Here is a 16,610-nt window from a genome sequence, read left to right on the forward strand (position 1 = left end):
AAGTGTGGATTTGTGTATGTAGTGCGTGGGGCAAAAGGTAAGTGAGCAGGAATCATAGAATGATAGAGTTGGAAGAGACCACAAGGGCCATCTAGTCCAACCCCCTGCCGAGCAGGAAACACCACCAAAGCATTCTTGACATATGGCTGTCAAGCCTCTGCTTAAAGACCTCCAAAGAAGGAGACTCCACCACACTCCTTGGTAGCAAATTCCACTGCCGAACAGCTCTTACTGTCAGGAAGTTCTTCCTAATGTTGAGGTGGAATCTTCTTTCTTGAAGTTTGAATCCATTGCTCCGTGTCCGCTTCTCTGGAGCAGCAGAAAACAGTCCTAAGATTGGGCTGCAGAGGGAGAGGCGTGAAGCATGGATGGAGCTGAGCATCCACCTTGATTTGTCACTTCCCTACAACATCCTAGAGTAGACCAGCCTTCCCCAACCTGGCGCCCTCTGTGTGTTTTGGACCACAGCTCATCAGCACATGCCAGTGATGGCTGGGCCGGATGGGAGTTGTAGTCCAAACACCTGGAAGGCCTCTGGATAGGGGGGGTCAGTCTGTGCTGCTGCCTCCAAGGGCACTCTCTGGCTGCCAAGAAGGAGCATGGTCCATAATGTGGGGAGAAGGCGGAGGCAGCCTTTCCTCCCACAGCATGGTGTCTGTGGGCTTCATCCAGCCGCAAGCCAGCAGCTGTTTCCTGGAGGGGCACATCTGATGTTTGCAGCAAAGTGCGGAAAAGCAGGCATGTGGCAGCAGAAGCTGTATGATGGCGGCAAATGGTCAGAGGCAGCGGTTCTTCCGAATACCAGTTGCTAGAGGCTGCAGAGGGGAGAGTTGTTCTCGTTTCCCACTGGGGCATCTGGTCGGCCACTGTGAGAATAGGAGGGTGGACTGGATGGGTTCCCTTGGGCCTGATCCAGCAGGCTCTCCTTATGTTCTAAAGGCTTGTGGGTGCCTTCTGCCTTCCTGGAAGAGGTTTATTAGCAGCACCCTGGTTGGGTTATGGCAGGGGTAGGCAACCTAAGGCCCCTGGGCCAGATGCTGCCCAATCACCTTCTCAATCCGCCCCACGGGCAGTCCGGGCATCAGCATGTTTTTACATGAGTAGGATGTGTCCTTTTATTTAAAATGCATCTCTGGGTTATTTGTGGGGCATAGAAATTTGTTCATTTCCTCCCCAAAAATATAGTCTGCCCCCCCACAAGGTCTGAGGGACAGTGGACTGGCCCACAGCTAAAAAAGGTTGCTCTAAAATAAGGTTATGGCCTTCCTCCCCACCGTGACCTGAAAAGGCCCAGACAGAGCCGACTCACCCATGAGGCAAGATGAGTCAACTGCCTTAGGCAGCAGGATACACCATGGGAGCAGATCCTGATGTCATTCTTTCTCCCTTGTTCCCGATGAAAATCTTCCCTCACCCCTTCTTCCCTGGTGCAATGGATTCAAACTTCAAGAAAGAAGATTCCACCTAAACATTAGGAAGAACTTCCTGACAGTAAGAGCTGTTCGGCAGTGGAATTTGCTACCAAGGAGTGTGGTGGAGTCTCCTTCTTTGGAGGTCTTTAAGGAGAGGCTTGACAGCCATATGTCAAGAATGCTTTGATGGTGTTTCCTGCTCGGCAGGGGGTTGGACTGGATGGCCCTTGTGGTCTCTTCCAACTCTATGATTCTATGGTGGGGAGGGGGTGCCATTTTGGAGTCTGCCTCAGGTGCCAAAACGTCTTGGGCTGGCCCTGGGGCCCAGGGCATGCCTCCTTTGATGTCTGCAGCAGTTTGAAACCAGTGTTGAATGATGTAAATTAAATGCGTGCATGTCTGGGGAAATGATTTCATATTTGAGGGATGGGAGGCGCTGGACACAGGGTGCAGCCATCTATGTCAGCTGGTAGGGATCTGCTGGCTGAGAGCCCAGTGTGTCTCACTACCTGATGGGTAAGGGAGTTGCCCTGCTTCCTCTGCCTTGGATGCTTGTCTGGCTTTGGGCAGAGATGTCAAGAGATGTTGCTGAGGGTTGCTCTGTCTCTCTTGTCCTGCTTTTGAAACGTGACTTGCTGCTGGCCAACTCATCATTATCTCATTGCAATCCATCACTCCTCCATGGATAAGAATGCAGGAAGAGCTGTGATGGATCAGGTCAACGTGGGCCTGTCTAGCCCAACATCCTGCCAAATGCTTCTCCTGGGAGGCTGCCAACCAGGGTCTGAGTGCAACAGCAACTCTCCACGCTTGCAAATCGCAGGAACTGGCAGCGGGTGTAGAGCAGAGCCATTGTGTTTAGCTGGCAGCCACTGCTAGGCACATGCTGAGTGAAGTCGGTGGACATCCCTACTTGTTGCGGGAGTGAAACCCACAATTTAACTATGCACTTTGCTTTCTATTGGAGGCTTGGCAGAAATGGAGCCTTCTTTTGTCTGAATGTTCTTATTTGATTAATAATCCCCTTCTCTGTTGGCACTGGAGATAGGTAAAGGTAAAAGCTAAAGGATCCCTGGACAGTAGACATAGTCGAACTTGACTCTGGGGGTGCAACGCTCATCTCGCATTTCAGGATGAGGGAGCCAGCCTTTGTCCACAGACAGTTTTCCAGGTCATGTGGCCAGCATGACCAAACCGCTTCTGGCGCAATGGGACACCGTGACGGAAGCCAGAGTGCATGGGAATGCCATTTACCTTCTTGCCGCAGCAGTACCTATTTATCTGGTAGACCACAGACTTGACATGAGTCAGCAGTGTGATGCAGCAGCTAAAAAAGCCAATGCAATTCTGGGCTGCATCAATAGGAGTATAGCGTCTAGATCAAGGGAAGTAATAGTACCACTGTATTCTGCTCTGGTCAGACCTCACCTGGAGTACTGTGTCCAGTTCTGGGCACCACAGTTCAAGAAGGATACTGACAAGCTGGAACGTGTCCAGAGGAGGGCAACCAAAATGGTCAAAGGCCTGGAAACGATGCCTTATGAGGAACGGCTTAGGGAGCTGGGTATGTTTAGCCTGGAGAAGAGAAGGTTAAGGGGTGATATGATAGCCATGTTCAAATATATGAAAGGATGTCATATGGAGGAGGGAGAAAGATTGTTTTCTGCTGCTCCAGAGAAGCGGACACGGAGCAATGGATTCAAACTTCAAGAAAGAAGATTCCACCTCAACATGAGGAAGAACATCCTGACAGTAAGAGCTGTTCGGCAGTGGAATTTGCTACCAAGGAGTGTGGTGGAGTCTCCTTCTTTGGAGGTCTTTAAGCAGAGGCTTGACAGGCATATGTCAAGAATGCTTTGATGGTGTTTCCTGCTTGGCAGGGGGTTGGACTGGATGGCCCTTGTGGTCTCTTCCAACTCTATGATTCTATGATTCTATGAGGCAGGCTTGGCCAGAGCTTAAAAGAGCCTCTGCTGCCGCACCCTGAGCCTTCTGCAGTCCCGTTCCTCTCCTCCTCCATTGCAGCTGCTTCTGGGCTCTTGAGGACCTCCAGCTGGGAGCTGAGGAAAGAGCACAGGCATGCAGGAGGTGCAGTGTCAAGGACAGACAGCCTATCTCTCTTTCCCATATGGACTTTATTCCCCAAATAAAGGAAGGTACAACATCTGGAGAGTGCTGTGTTTTCTTTTTCGGTTCCAGTGGCCTTCATGGAGAATGGGCTGGTCATAGAATAATAGAATCTTAGAGTTGGAAGGGACCCCAAGGCTCATCGATTTCAACCCCCTGCAAGGCAGGAAACTCAGCTAAAGCTTCCAGGACAGATGGCCATCCAAACTCTGCTTAAAACCTTCAAGGAAGGACAGTCCACAACCTCCTGAGTGAATATTTTCCGCTGTCACAGCGCTCTTACTCTCAGAAAGTTCTTCCTGATGTGGAAAGGTGGAGTCTCATATCTTGTAACTTGAAGCCATGGGTTTGGCTCCTCCTTGGAGAAAAAGTTGGGATATGAATGCAACAAATAAGCTCTTACGTTTACCTGCTTAAGAAAGCTGGAGGGAGCAGCCAGGTGGAGATGTCAGTCACAAACCTGGCATCCAGAATTCTCCACCTGCTCGCAATTGGACCCACACCAGTCACAAAACACACTTGGTACCTGATGAATTTCTAACACTGGGTCCTCCCCTCCAGAGTGGGAGGAAATATGATTGCTCCCTCCTCCATGTGACAGTCCTTAAGATATTTGAGGGTGGTTATCATATCTCCTCCCAGTCTCCTGTTTTCCAGGCTAAACACACCCAGCTCCTTCAACTGTTCCTCATAAAGCTTGGTTTCCAGACCCTTGATCATCTTGGTCGCCCTCCTCTGTGTGGTGTGACCAGGGCAGAATAGAGCGGGACTATGGCTTCCCTTGAGTTCTGTTGATGCAACCTAGAATCATAGCTGCCAAGTTTTCCCTTTTCTCGCGAGGAAGCCTATTCAGCATAAGGGAAAATCCCTTAAAAAAAGGGATAACTTGGCAGCTATGCCTAGAATTGCATTGGCTTTTTGTTTTGTTTTTTGCTGCTGCATCATATTGTTGACTTGTGCCAGGTCCTTTTTACATGTCCTGCTGGCAAGCCAAGTGCCCCTCATCTTATATTTGTGCAGCTGGTTACTCCTGGTTGTGTGCATAATTAAGGTACTACACTTGGGCAAAAAAAATGAAAGGCACAAATACAGGATGGGAGACACCTGGCTTGAGAGCAGTACATGTGAAAAAGGACCTGGGAGTCTTGGTAGACCACAAACTTGACATGATTCAACAGTGTGATGCAGCAGCTTGAAAAGCCAATGCAATTCTGGGCTGCATCAATAGGAGTATAGCATCTAGATCAAGGGAAGTAATAGTACCACTGTATTCAGCTCTGGTCAGACCTCACCTGGAGTACTGTGTCCAGTTCTGGGCACCACAGTTCAAGAAGGATATTGACAAACTGGAACGTGTCCAGAGGAGGGCAACCAAAATGGTCAAAGGCCTGGAAACGATGCCTTATGAAGAACGGCTTAGGGAGCTGGGCATGTTTAGCCTGGAGAAGAGAAGGTTAAGGGGTGATATGATAGCCATGTTCAAATATATAAAAGGATGTCATATAGAAGAGGGTGAAAGGTTGTTTTCTGCTGCTCCAGAGAAGCGGACACGGAGCAATGGATTCAAACTTCAAGAAAGAAGATTCCACCTCAACATGAGGAAGAACTTCCTGACAGTAAGAGCTGTTCGGCAGTGGAATTTGCTCCCAATGAGTGTGGTGGAGTCTCCTTCTTTGGAGGTCTTTAAGCAGAGGCTTGACAGGCATATGTCAAGAATGCTTTGATGGTGTTTCCTGCTTGGCAGGGGGTTGGACTGGATGGCCCTTGTGGTCTCTTCCAACTCTATGATTCTATGATTCTCTCCCGTGACTTGCCCACTGCACTGTGCTTCTGTCAAGGAGAAAGAGAAACGCTTGCCTTGGGTAGTGGCCCTCTCTCATAGCTGTCAAGTTATCCCTTTTTTACAGGGATTTTCCCTTATGCTGAATAGGCTTCCTCGCGAGAAAAGGGAAAACTTGGCAGCTATGCCCTCTCTACAGAGAACAGGTCTTGAGAGGAGCAGCCCTGTAGCCGGATCACGCCCAAAGGCTCATCTGTGGAGCTGGATCAGTCTTAACCGGCATCCTGTTCTCACGGAGGCTAGCCAGGTGCCTTTTCTCGGAATGCCACAAGGAGGTCCTGAGCTCCACAGCAGACCCCTCCCCACTTGTGATTCCCAGCAATTCCAAGGCATTTACTGCTTTCAACAGCCATCGTGTTCACCTTATTGCTGGAGGGAGACCCCGACCTGGGAGCACAGGGCAGCCCCCTCCTCCCCGCAGGTGGAAACTCCTAAGAGGAGCTTGCCACTTCTTTCCTCAAAGTGCCTCCACCCCTGCAGTGGACTAGACCATCTCCTCAAACCTGCATGTTGGCAGCTGAACCGCTAGCGCAAAGGGCAGTGGGCTCTGTGCTTTGTTCGGGGGCGCCCCCCCGCCACTGCTGCGTGCCTGCAGCCTGCCACCCACCCCCTCCACTCTTATCCCTGGTGCAGGCTGCCATGCGTGGCCTTGGCATGGACAGAGCCCTTTGCCGGCGGCTGTGCAAGGGCTCTGTGGGTTCTGGACCATCCTGCTGGCATTTGAGCAGCACAAAGGGCCCTTGTCTCATCCAGGGAAACAGCTGGGGGAACCTCCCTGGAGTTGCTCTCAGGCTCATGTGACTCTGGCAGGGAAGGGCAGCCCAGCCCAGCCCAGCCCCTCTGTCCCAGCTTGGCCCTGGAGCTTCTCCTGGGCAGAGCTGCCTGGTTTTTTTTTGGGGGGGGTCTTTGGTCCCGAGGAGGTGAGAGAGTGCACCATGGCAGGAGGACAGGCTGGCTATGGGGGCCTCTCTTAGTTCCGCAGCCGGCCAACCTTCCCCAGGACTCCTCTCTGTCGCACCCGTTGGCATCCTGCTCCCTTGCTGGGGCTTTGAGGGTGAGTGGAAGGGGGGAGGCAAGCGGAGGGAAGGGGTCAAATTCCAGGTGAGCAGTTCGTTTTTCAGTTCCTGAAGTGCAAATGGTGGGGTCATGCTCGTGGGGGTCGATGGGTGTGTCGCTCTCCCTGGCTGTAAGATGGGACTGCTGCAGGGCTTGTTGGCGGGGGCCTGTTTTTAGGAATGAAAGGGACTCTGTGGCTGTGTGGAACTTAGCAAAGAGAAAGAAGATTCCACCTAAACATTAGAAAGAACTTCCTGACAGTAAGAGCTGTTCGGCAGTGGAATTTGCTTCCAAGGAGTGTGGTGGAGTCTCCTTCTTTGGAGGTCTTTAAGCAGAGGCTTAACGGCCATCTGTCAGGAATGCTTTGATGGTGGACTGGATGGCCCTTGTGGTCTCTTCCAACTCTATGATTCTATGATTCTATGAAAGAGGGGCAACACCGTATGAATGCTTTGCACCAATCCTGCTGCAAACAGAAGGGTTTGGAGCCCTGCTGCCGTCTGCATGGGTGTAGATGCTGCTGTCTGCACTGCTTGAGGAAAGGTCTAAGCAGACATCTGCAAGGATCGTGACCTGTTGCTTGTTGTTGCTCTCAGGGCCAGCCTAATGCATTTTACCACCTGAGGCAACCCCCAAAATGGTGCCCTTTCCTCCCTGCCAGCGAAGAGGGGTGAGCGAAGATCTGCACCAGGAACAAAGGGGAAATCTAAATTGACATCGGGACCCCCTGCCTCTGTGGATCTTGCCACCCAAGCCAGTTGCGTCACATGGCCTCATGGGTGGGCCGGCCCTAGTTGCCTTGCTACTTCGAGTCCTCAAAACCCGTACTCAAATCACTGTTTAAAGGAAGTGGGAGAACAATGGGGGGGGGCGCATTCTCTCTCTCTCTCTAGAACCCTTCTAACTCTGCCTGGTGAAACAATTTTGCAGCTGGAATTTGCCCCAGCCTCATTTCTGAGGTTTGTGTGGCTCGTCATGCAAGTGCTTGGGCTAAAGGGAAGGGCTTGTTCCTTGCGCAGTGAGCCCTTTGAGGAAGCTGCCCCAGTTTGGTGTGTGTGAATCTCCTGACCAGCCCCTGTGGCAAGTGCCCAGGAGGCTGGATCCGAGCTAGGCTTTATCATGGACTGGTTGGACGAAGAGGAATGGTGCAGGGAACCAGCTGGGGAACCCCAAGGGAGGAAGGCTCAGAGCCAGGGGGTTGGTGGTGCAGGGGCGTAGCCAGGATGAAAATCAGGGAGGGGCCAAGGGGCGGGGCCAAGGGGCGGGGGAGGGGCCACAGCGGGGCAAGGAAAGCTCCCTTCTCCCTTGCCAGCTTTCCCTTCTCCCCCTCCTTGAACGGCAGGGGTGAGGGGGAGCCAGGATCAGCCCGAAATTGGGCTGCTCCGACTCCCTCCTCCCCCTCCTTGAACGGCAGGGGCGAGGGGGCGCCAGGATCAGCCCGAAATCGGGCTGCTCCGGTCCCCTCCTCCCCCTCTGCAATCGCCGGGGCAGGTGGAGGGAAAGCCCCAGAGCCGCGCAAAGCGGTTGCCTGGCTTTCCCTCCACCCGCCCCACAGCCAGCCGGCTAGAAGGGACGTCTCCCTTCTCCCTTGCTGGCTGTGGGGCGGGCGGAGGGAAAGCCAGCCAAACGCTTTGCGCGGCTCTGGGGCTTTCCCTCCGCCCGCCCCACAGCCAGCCAGGGAGAAGGGAGACGGCACCGGGCGGGCAGCAGGGCAGGCTGGCTAGCGGCCCTGCTTCTAGGGGGGGAATTGCCCCCTCCTGCCCTCCTGCCTACGCCCATGTGGTGGTGGGATGACAATGAGCAGTCAGGGGGAGAAGCCTGGGAGGAGGAGGCGTCGGAAGCTGAAGAGGTAACAAGGCTTAGAGAGTAGGGAGAGTCTGTAGCAGAGACAAGTCCAGAAGCTGAAGCTTAAGCGGGAGGGAGGGAGGAGAGTGGCCAAGAAGAAGAGATTAGTCAGACTGGTGAAGAGTCCCGAGTGTTTTCTCCTCCTGCTGTGACAAGCCCCCCCCCCCTGGTCTCCCAGAGCCAGGAAAGGCATGAAGAGGGTGGAGAAGTCAGCTTCACGCAGACAGAGTTTCCGATTGCTTGGGGGAAACCCTGGAAAGGAGGGGACATAGGCAGCTTTGGGAAGTCTCAGCAACTGCTTCGTGGAGGCAAGACTTGTCAGAGATTAGTTGCTGTGCTCACTAGGCCTGGCACTCCTGTACAGATCTTGTTTTTGCTAGTAAATAGTTAATTCCAACTTGCCCAGTGTGATTTACTGCTGGCTCGCTCCTGGCAGGCTTGCACCTTTGAATCAGCTCCCCAGTGGGAATAATTAGGCAGGAATAAGCAGTTGTACAAATATAAGATGGGGGACACCAGGCTTGCCAGAAAAGGATCTAGGGGGTCTTTGTGGACCAAATGCTTAACGTGAGTCAAAATTGTGATGCAGCAGCAACAGAAGCTATTGCTATTCTTGTGTCCAGATCAAGGGAAGTTGCAGTACCAATTCTGTTCTGCCTTGGCCAGACCCCACCTGGCATACTGTGTGTCCAATTCTGGGCAACACAATTTATGAAGGATATTGACAAGCTGGAAGCTGTGCAAAGGACGGCAACCAAAATGATCAAGGGTCTGGAAACCAAGCCTTAGAAGCCACAGTTGGGTATTGTCAGGGGGACTCCCCCTACAGGGACCCTCCCCCAGTCATCCTGACCAGCATTTCACCCAGCGACAGCGCTAGCAGCGGGTCAGGAGGAGGGAATGAGGAATGGAGCGGAGTGGAGGGGGGGCTCCAAGATGTGTCAGAGCTTCGGCACTGACCCAGCTGGCCAGAGGAGGAAGGACAACACAGCAAGGTGTTGGAGCCCCTGCAACGCTCCAGCCTTCCGGCACCCACATTGGGTCATGCACCCAGACGTAGGGCAAGGGGCGGCGTTTTGGGGTCCCTAGACTATTCTGCTGGCACAAGAGCAGACAAGGGCCATTGGCGGTTTCTGAATCAGACTAGGCAGTCATGTTTTCTGATGTCTCTGCACTGTAAATAATATGCACAATAAAGCTCTTAGAGACAGAGCAGACTGGAGCGTCCTTACTTGAGAGTAGCAGCAACAGGTATGTTTAGCCTGAAAGAGGAGACTGAGGAGATATGTTTTTGTTGTTCCTTAGTCATTTAGTCATGTCCGACTCTTCGTGACCCCATGGACCATAGCACGCCAGGCACTCCTGTCTTGCACTGCCTCCCGCAGTTTGGTCAAACTCATGTTCGTAGCTTCGAGAACACTGTCCTACCATCTCGTCCCCTGTCGTCCCCTTCTCCTAGTGCCCTCAGTCTTTCCCAACATCAGGGTCTTTTCCAGGGAGTCTTCTCTTCTCATGAAGTAGCCAAAGTATTGGAGCCTCAGCTTCACGATCTGTCCTTCCAGGGAGCACTCAGGGCTGATTTCCTTAAGAATGGATAGGTTTGATCTTCTTGCAGTCCATGGGACTCTCAAGAGTCTCCTCCAGCACCATAATTCAAAAGCATCAATTCTTCGGCGATCAGCCTTCTTTATGGTCCAGCTCTCACTTCACTACTGGGAAAACCATAGCTTTAACTATACGGACCTTTGTAGGCAAGGTGATGTCTCTGCTTTTTAAGATGCTGTCTAGGTTTGTCATTGCTTTTCTCCCAAGAAGCAGGCGTCTTTTAATTTCGTGACTGCTGTCACCATCTGCAGTGATCAAGGAGCCCAAGAAAGTCAAATCTCTCACTGCCTCCATTTCTTCCCCTTCTATTTGCCAGGAGGTGATGGGACCAGTGGCCATGATCTTGGTTTTTTTTTATGTTGAGCTTCAGACCATATTTTGCGCTCTCCTCTTTCACCCTCATTACAAGGTTCTTGAATTCCTCCTCACTTTCTGCCGTCAAGGTTGTGTCATCTGCATATCTGAGGTTGTTGATATTTCTTCCGGCAATCTTAATTCCGTCTTGGGATTCATCTAGTCTAGCCTTTCACATGATGAATTCTGCATATAAGTCAAATAAGCAGGGAGACAATATACAACCTTGTCGTACTCCTTTCCCAATTTTGAACCACTCAGCTGTTCCATATCCAGTTCTAACTGTAGCTTCTTGTCCCACATAGAGATTTCTCAGGAGACAGATGAGGTGATCTGGCACTCCCATTTCTTTAAGAACTTGCCATAGTTTGCTGTGATTGACACAGTCAAAGGCTTTTGCATAGTCAATGAAGCAGAAGTAGACGTTTTTCTGGAACTCTCTAGCTTTCTCCATATTCCAGAGCATGTTTGCTATTTGGTCTCTGGTTCCTCTGCCCCTTCGAAATCCAGCTTGCACTTCTGGAAGTTCTCGGTCCACATACTTCTTAAGCCTGCCTTGTAGAATTTTAACCATAACCTTGCTAGTGTGTGAAATGAGCGCTATTGTGCGGTAGCTGGAGCATTCTTTGGCACTGCCCTTCTTTGGGATTGGGATGTAGACTGATCTTCTCCAATCCTCTGGCCATTGCTGAGTTTTCCAAACTTGCTGGCATATTGGGTGTAGCACCTTAACAGCATCATCTTTTAAAATTTTAAATAGTTCAGCTGGAATATCATCACTTCCACTGGCCTTGTTATTAGCAGTGCTTTCTAAGGCCCATTTGACTTCACTCTCCAAGATGTCTGGCTCAAGGTCAGCAACCACACTATCTGGGGTGTAGGAGACCTCCATATCTTTCTGGTATAATTCCTCTGTATTCTTGCCACCTCTTCTTGATGTCTTCTGCTTCTGTTAGGTTCTTACCACTTTTGTCCTTTAATATGGCAATCTTTGTACGAAATGTTCCTTTCATATCTCCAATTTTCTTGAACAGATCTCTGGTTTTCCCCATTCTATTGTTTTCCTCTATTTCTTTGCATTGCTCGTTTAAGAAGGTCCTCTTGTCTCTCCTTGCTATTTTTTTTTTGAAATCTGCATTCAGTTTCCTGTATCTTTCCCTATCTCCCTTGCATTTTGCTTGCCTCCTCTCCCCCGCTATTTGTAAGGCCTCGTTGGACAGCCATTTCGCTTTCTTGCATTTTCTTTTCCTTGGGATGGTTTTCGACATCCAAGGAAACTGAATGTTGGAAAATTTAGGACACTAAAATTTAGGTACTGAGACACTGCCCGAGTCCACGAACGTTTAGGCACATTTAACTTTATTATTCAACTTGAAAACTCTGGTTCTTAAAAGTGCATATCTTCTTTTCATATAATACAGACTTGTTAATACATCTCCTGCATCTCCTCCACTCTCCACTGCCAACCCCCAACTGCCTTTCAAGGGTTGTTCCCCCTCCATTTAGAATGCCTTCTAGCTCCGCCTCCCAGGGAACACCTGCCTATCATGGGAGTGATGAACCAGAATCATCATCAGGCACTATTCCGCCACAACCCCACTGTTTCCTTGTTCTTCCTTTTGCTACGGAGATACCCATAAAAGCCCTTTTGGTTGCTTTTAACCTCTCTAGCAAGCCTGAGTTCATTCTGTGCTTTAGCTTTTCTGACTTTGTCTCTACACGTGCTGGCTATATTTTTGAATTCCTCTCTGGTGTTTGAATTCCTCTCTGGTGATTTGAATTCCTCTCTGGTGATTTCCCCCTTTTTCCATTTTTTGTACATATCCCTTTTAAATCTTAACTCAGTTAAAAGTTCTTTAGATAGCCACCCTGGCTTCTTTAGGCACCTCCCATGTTTCCGTCTCATTGGTATTGCCTGGAGTTGTGCTTTTAATATCTCCCTTTTAACAAACTCCCAACTATCATGAACTCCCTTCCCTTTTAGTATTTCTGTCCATGGGATCTCACCCAGCGTTTCCCTAAGTTTTCTGAAGTCGGCTTTCTTAAAGTCTAGAATTTGAGTCTTAGTATGCTTGGTTGCTCCTTTCCGCTGTACAATAAACTTCAGAAGAGCATGGTCACTCCCACCGCTTGATCCTGCCACTTCTACCCCACTAACCATATCATCACTATTGGTTAGGACCAGATCTAAAATGGCTGATCCTCTTGTTGCTTCTCCCACTTTCTGGACAATGAAATTGTCTGCAAGGCCAGCGAGGAATTTGTTCGACCTTATGCTCCTGGCTGAGTTTGACATCCAACAAATATCAGGATAGTTAAAATCCCCCATTACTACTATCTCACCTCCTTTTGAATGCTTGTTCATCTGTTCCAGGAAGGCATTATCTGTGTCCTCAGTTTGGCTTGGGGATCTATAGTAAACTCCCACAATGAAATCACTGTTATTTTTCTCTCCCTTAATTTTGACCCAGATACTCTCAATTTGGCTTTGAAGTTTTCAATCCTGGATCGTTCCACAGATCCATGCTTATAGCCATGTCTCTTTACAGGTAGAGGATGGCGGGAAGGCATCCTTGTCACAGAATATGTGTCCTGGGGACGAGCTGGTGAACATCAACGGGACGCCCTTGTATGGTTCTCGGCAGGAGGCCCTCATCCTCATCAAGGGCTCCTACCGCACCCTCAAGATGATCATCCGGAGGTGAGAGCTTCGTGGGGCTCCCTTTGGTCTCACATTCTGTCATCCTTCTCCTCTTCCTCCCTTCTTAAAGTTATGGACTCTCCTTCCTTGGAGTTTTTAAATCAGAGGTTGAATGGCTCTTTGTCATGGATGTTTGAGTGCCTTGCAGGGGGTTGGACTAGATGATCCTTGGGTGTACCTTCTAACTGTGATTCCATTATAAGACCTTCAGGTGCTGATGGTGCTCCTTAGGGGGGGGGGCTTGAGAAATGCACACCTGAAGAGGTTAGTTGACAGGGATCCTTATCAGATTTTGTGCTTCTTTGTCAGATGTGGGGCTCCTTTCACTAACTTGCTGCTGCCCTCCAGTGGCAGGAATTAGGACCTGCACCTATTATTTGCAGTCAGCCTAAACTAAAGGGACCCCTGACCATTAGGTCCAGCCATGACCGACTCTGGGGTTGCGGCGCTCATCTCACGTTATTGGCTGAGGGCTGCCTGTTTAGGGATCCACTGGAACAGCAGGTTCCAATGTTGATCTTTCTTTCCCCCATTGTTCCTGAGGTAGATCTTCCCTCTCCCCATCTCTGAACTAGTTTCAGAGGTGCATGTATGTGAGTGTGTGGTCTCATCCACACTTACCTTTTGTCCTGCACTGTCTAGATACATGCCTGCACTTTAAAGTGCCATGCCTGAGTGTTTTGCTTGCTTGCTTGCTTTTTTGCCCTGGCATTTTCTCTGTGAAAACCTATTTAACGCAGAAAGCAAGCTTACTCCGTCTTCCATGTGACAGCCCATGTGACTCAATATCCTTTTTAAACTCTGGTGTCAGACCTGGACACAGTATTAGTGTGCCAAAACTGGATGCAGGACCCCCAGGTATGCTCTGACCAAGGCAAAATAGAGTGGTCTTATGACGTCTGTTGATGCAGCCTAGAAGAGCATTAACCTTTTTTGCTGCCTGCCGATATCCTTTTCAAATTGTGGACACTGGAACTGGACACAGGACTCCAGGTGTGGTCTGACCAAGGCAAAATAGAGCGGTATATCTTCCTCCCAAGGCCAATGACCTCACTCTTCCTGCCCTCTGTCACTACTGCTTCCTGTGTATGCTGAGTGGAGATGAAGGCAGGATAAGGAGGGCTGCGGCCAGGCTAGAGCTGACTGTTTCATCTTGTGGTGCGGGGGGGGGGGGAGGAGAGCTCCCCTCCTCTAAGACAAAAAGATCCCCTCCTCCCCACCAGGGAATAAGGGGTGGGTGAAGAGCTAGCTCAGGAACAAGGTGCTCATCAATGGCTCCTCCTCATCCTGGAGAGTAGTGACTAGTGGGGTGCCACAGGGTTCTGTCTTGAGCCCAGTCTTATTCAACATCTTTATCAATGACTTGGATGATGGGCTTGAGGGCACCCTGAGCAAGTTTGCAGATGACACCAAATTGGGAGGGATCACACTTCAAAATGACCTTAACGGATTAGACAACTGAGCCAAAGCAAACAAGATGAATTTTAACAAGGAGAAATGTAAAGTACTACACTTGGGCAAAAAAATGAAAGGTACAAATACAGGATGGGTGACACCTGGCTTGAGAGCAGTACATGTGAAAAGGACCTAGGAGTCCTGGTAGACCTAGGAGTCCTGGTAGACCACAAACTTGACATGAGTCAGCAGTGTGATGCAGCAGCTAAAAAAGCCAATGCAATTCTGGGCTGCATCAATAGGAGTATAGCATCTAGATCTAGGGACGTAATAGTACCACTGTATTCTGCTCTGGTCAGACCTCACCTGGAGTACTGTGTCCAGTTCTGGGCACCACAGTTCAAGAAGGATACTGACAAGCTGGAACGTGTCCAGAAGAGGGCAACCAAAATGGTCAAAGGCCTGGAAACGATGCCTTATGAGGAATGGCTTAGGGAGCTGGGTATGTTTAGCCTGGAGAAGAGAAGGTTATGGGGTGATATGATAGCCATGTTCAAATATATGAAAGGATGTCATATGGAGGAGGGAGAAAGGTTGTTTTCTGCTGCTCCAGAGAAGCGGACACGGAGCAATGGATTCAAACTTCAAGAAAGAAGATTCCACCTAAACATGAGGAAGAACTTCCTGACAGTAAGAGCTGTTCGGCAGTGGAATTTGCTCCCAAGGAGTGTGGTGGAGTCTCCTTCTTTGGAGGTCTTTAAGCAGAGGCTTGACAGCCATATGTCAAGAATGCTTTGATGGTGTTTCCTGCTTAGCAGGGGGTTGGACTGGATGGCCCTTGGGGTCTCTTCCAACTCTATGATTCTATGATTCTATCTTCTGTCCTTGCTATCTTGCCACCTGAAGTGGCCACCTCACCTTGCCTCAAGTTTGGGCCGGCCCTGCCTACACGAAGGCCTGATGGGCGGGCGGATGTTTTCTTCCCCAAGCTGATTTATTTTCCCCTAGACTCCTGTTGCTCCACAGAGCCAGGAAGCCCCTTTGCCGTTCCTTCGCATCGTTTGGGGCCTCCAACATGACCACTGCCTGCTCCACGGGCTCCCTTATCTCCCTGGACATCACTTCCTCACCGCTTCCTGGCTGGAAGGGGATGGGAATGGGTCTGGCTTGGGGAGTGCAGGAGGGGGACGGCGGCAGGAAACGCCTGCCCAGTAAGAAGCCCCTCCCTCTTGAGTAGGGATGGCTTCCATGTCCCGGCCCCTCAGCTGCTTATTCCCCACAGCTCCCAGCAGCGTGTGGGCTGGAGTTCTGGGGCTCGCCTTTGTCCTGCTGGACACACACTGCCCACAGACAGGTGAGTGTTCTGTGCCTGGCGTGCATGGGGCGATCCCATTTGCCACCCTCCTTCTGGAGGAGAAGGGGTGGGACGGATCCCCTAACCTTATTTGGGTGGGTGAAGACACGCTCACTGCCAGGCATGTGTGTTGCTTTTCTCTGGGGTCTGCAGGCACCTGTTGGCAACTGCCAACAGCATCTTAGGCTTAGGGAGCTGGGTATGTTTAGCCTGGAGAAGAGAAGGTTAAGGGGTGATATGATAGCCATGTTCAAATATATGAAAGGATGTCATATGGAGGAGGGAGAAAGGTTGTTTTCTGCTGCTCCAGAGAAGCGGACACGGAGCAATGGATTCAAACTTCATGAAAGAAGATTCCACCTCAACATGAGGAAGAACTTCCTGACAGTAAGAGCTGTTCGGCAGTGGAATTTGCTCCCAAGGAGTGTGGTGGAGTCTCCTTCTTTGGAGGTCTTTAAGCAGAGGCTTGACAGGCATATGTCAAGAATGCTTTGATGGTGTTTCCTGCTTGGCAGGGGGTTGGACTGGATGGCCCTTGTGGTCTCTTCCAACTCTATGATTCTATGATTCTATTCTATGATTCTATCTGCAGGTAGCACTGGGAGAGGCTCCTATCTGAAACCCTGGAGAGCAATTGCTGCCAGTCAGTGTAGGTGGTACTGAGCTGGATGGGAGAAGACAGGGCTGGCCATCCCATGAGGGCAGCTGAGGCAATGGGCCACGGGGGATCCCAATCTTTCTTCCTCCCACCTTGTTCCTGACGTGGATCTTCCCTGGCATGGAGCAGGGGATACAATTTTTTTTATTTGCCTCGGGTGCCAAAATGTCTCGGGCAAGCCCTGGCTCTGCCTGTGGGGGCTACCTATGTTCCATTAGGGAAAGCTCCTATCCTGGCATTTTCCGGTGCCTGAAGAAGGCTGA

At 50.5% G+C, this 16,610-nt stretch overlaps 1 protein-coding gene across 3 annotated transcripts in view; it reads left to right on the forward strand.

The window, feature by feature from the left end:
- The window catches only part of SHROOM4 (shroom family member 4), a 53,264-nt gene that overhangs the window by 10,044 nt on the left and 26,610 nt on the right, over positions 1 to 16,610 (forward strand). The window contains exons 1-2 of one of the 3 annotated variants that reach the window (XM_060270518.1): positions 6,133 to 6,433; positions 12,789 to 12,940. In XM_060270518.1, the coding sequence (XP_060126501.1) occupies positions 12,825 to 12,940 (116 nt within the window). In that variant the 5' untranslated portion in view covers positions 6,133 to 6,433; positions 12,789 to 12,824. Of the gene's footprint in view, positions 1 to 6,132; positions 6,434 to 12,788; positions 12,941 to 15,024; positions 15,690 to 16,610 lie in introns of those variants that run through there. The other 2 variants (XM_060270516.1, XM_060270517.1) reach the window with 2 other exon arrangements.

This window comes from Zootoca vivipara, chromosome Z, assembly GCF_963506605.1.
Source record: "Zootoca vivipara chromosome Z, rZooViv1.1, whole genome shotgun sequence".
Classification (NCBI taxonomy): Eukaryota; Metazoa; Chordata; class Lepidosauria; order Squamata; family Lacertidae; genus Zootoca; species Zootoca vivipara.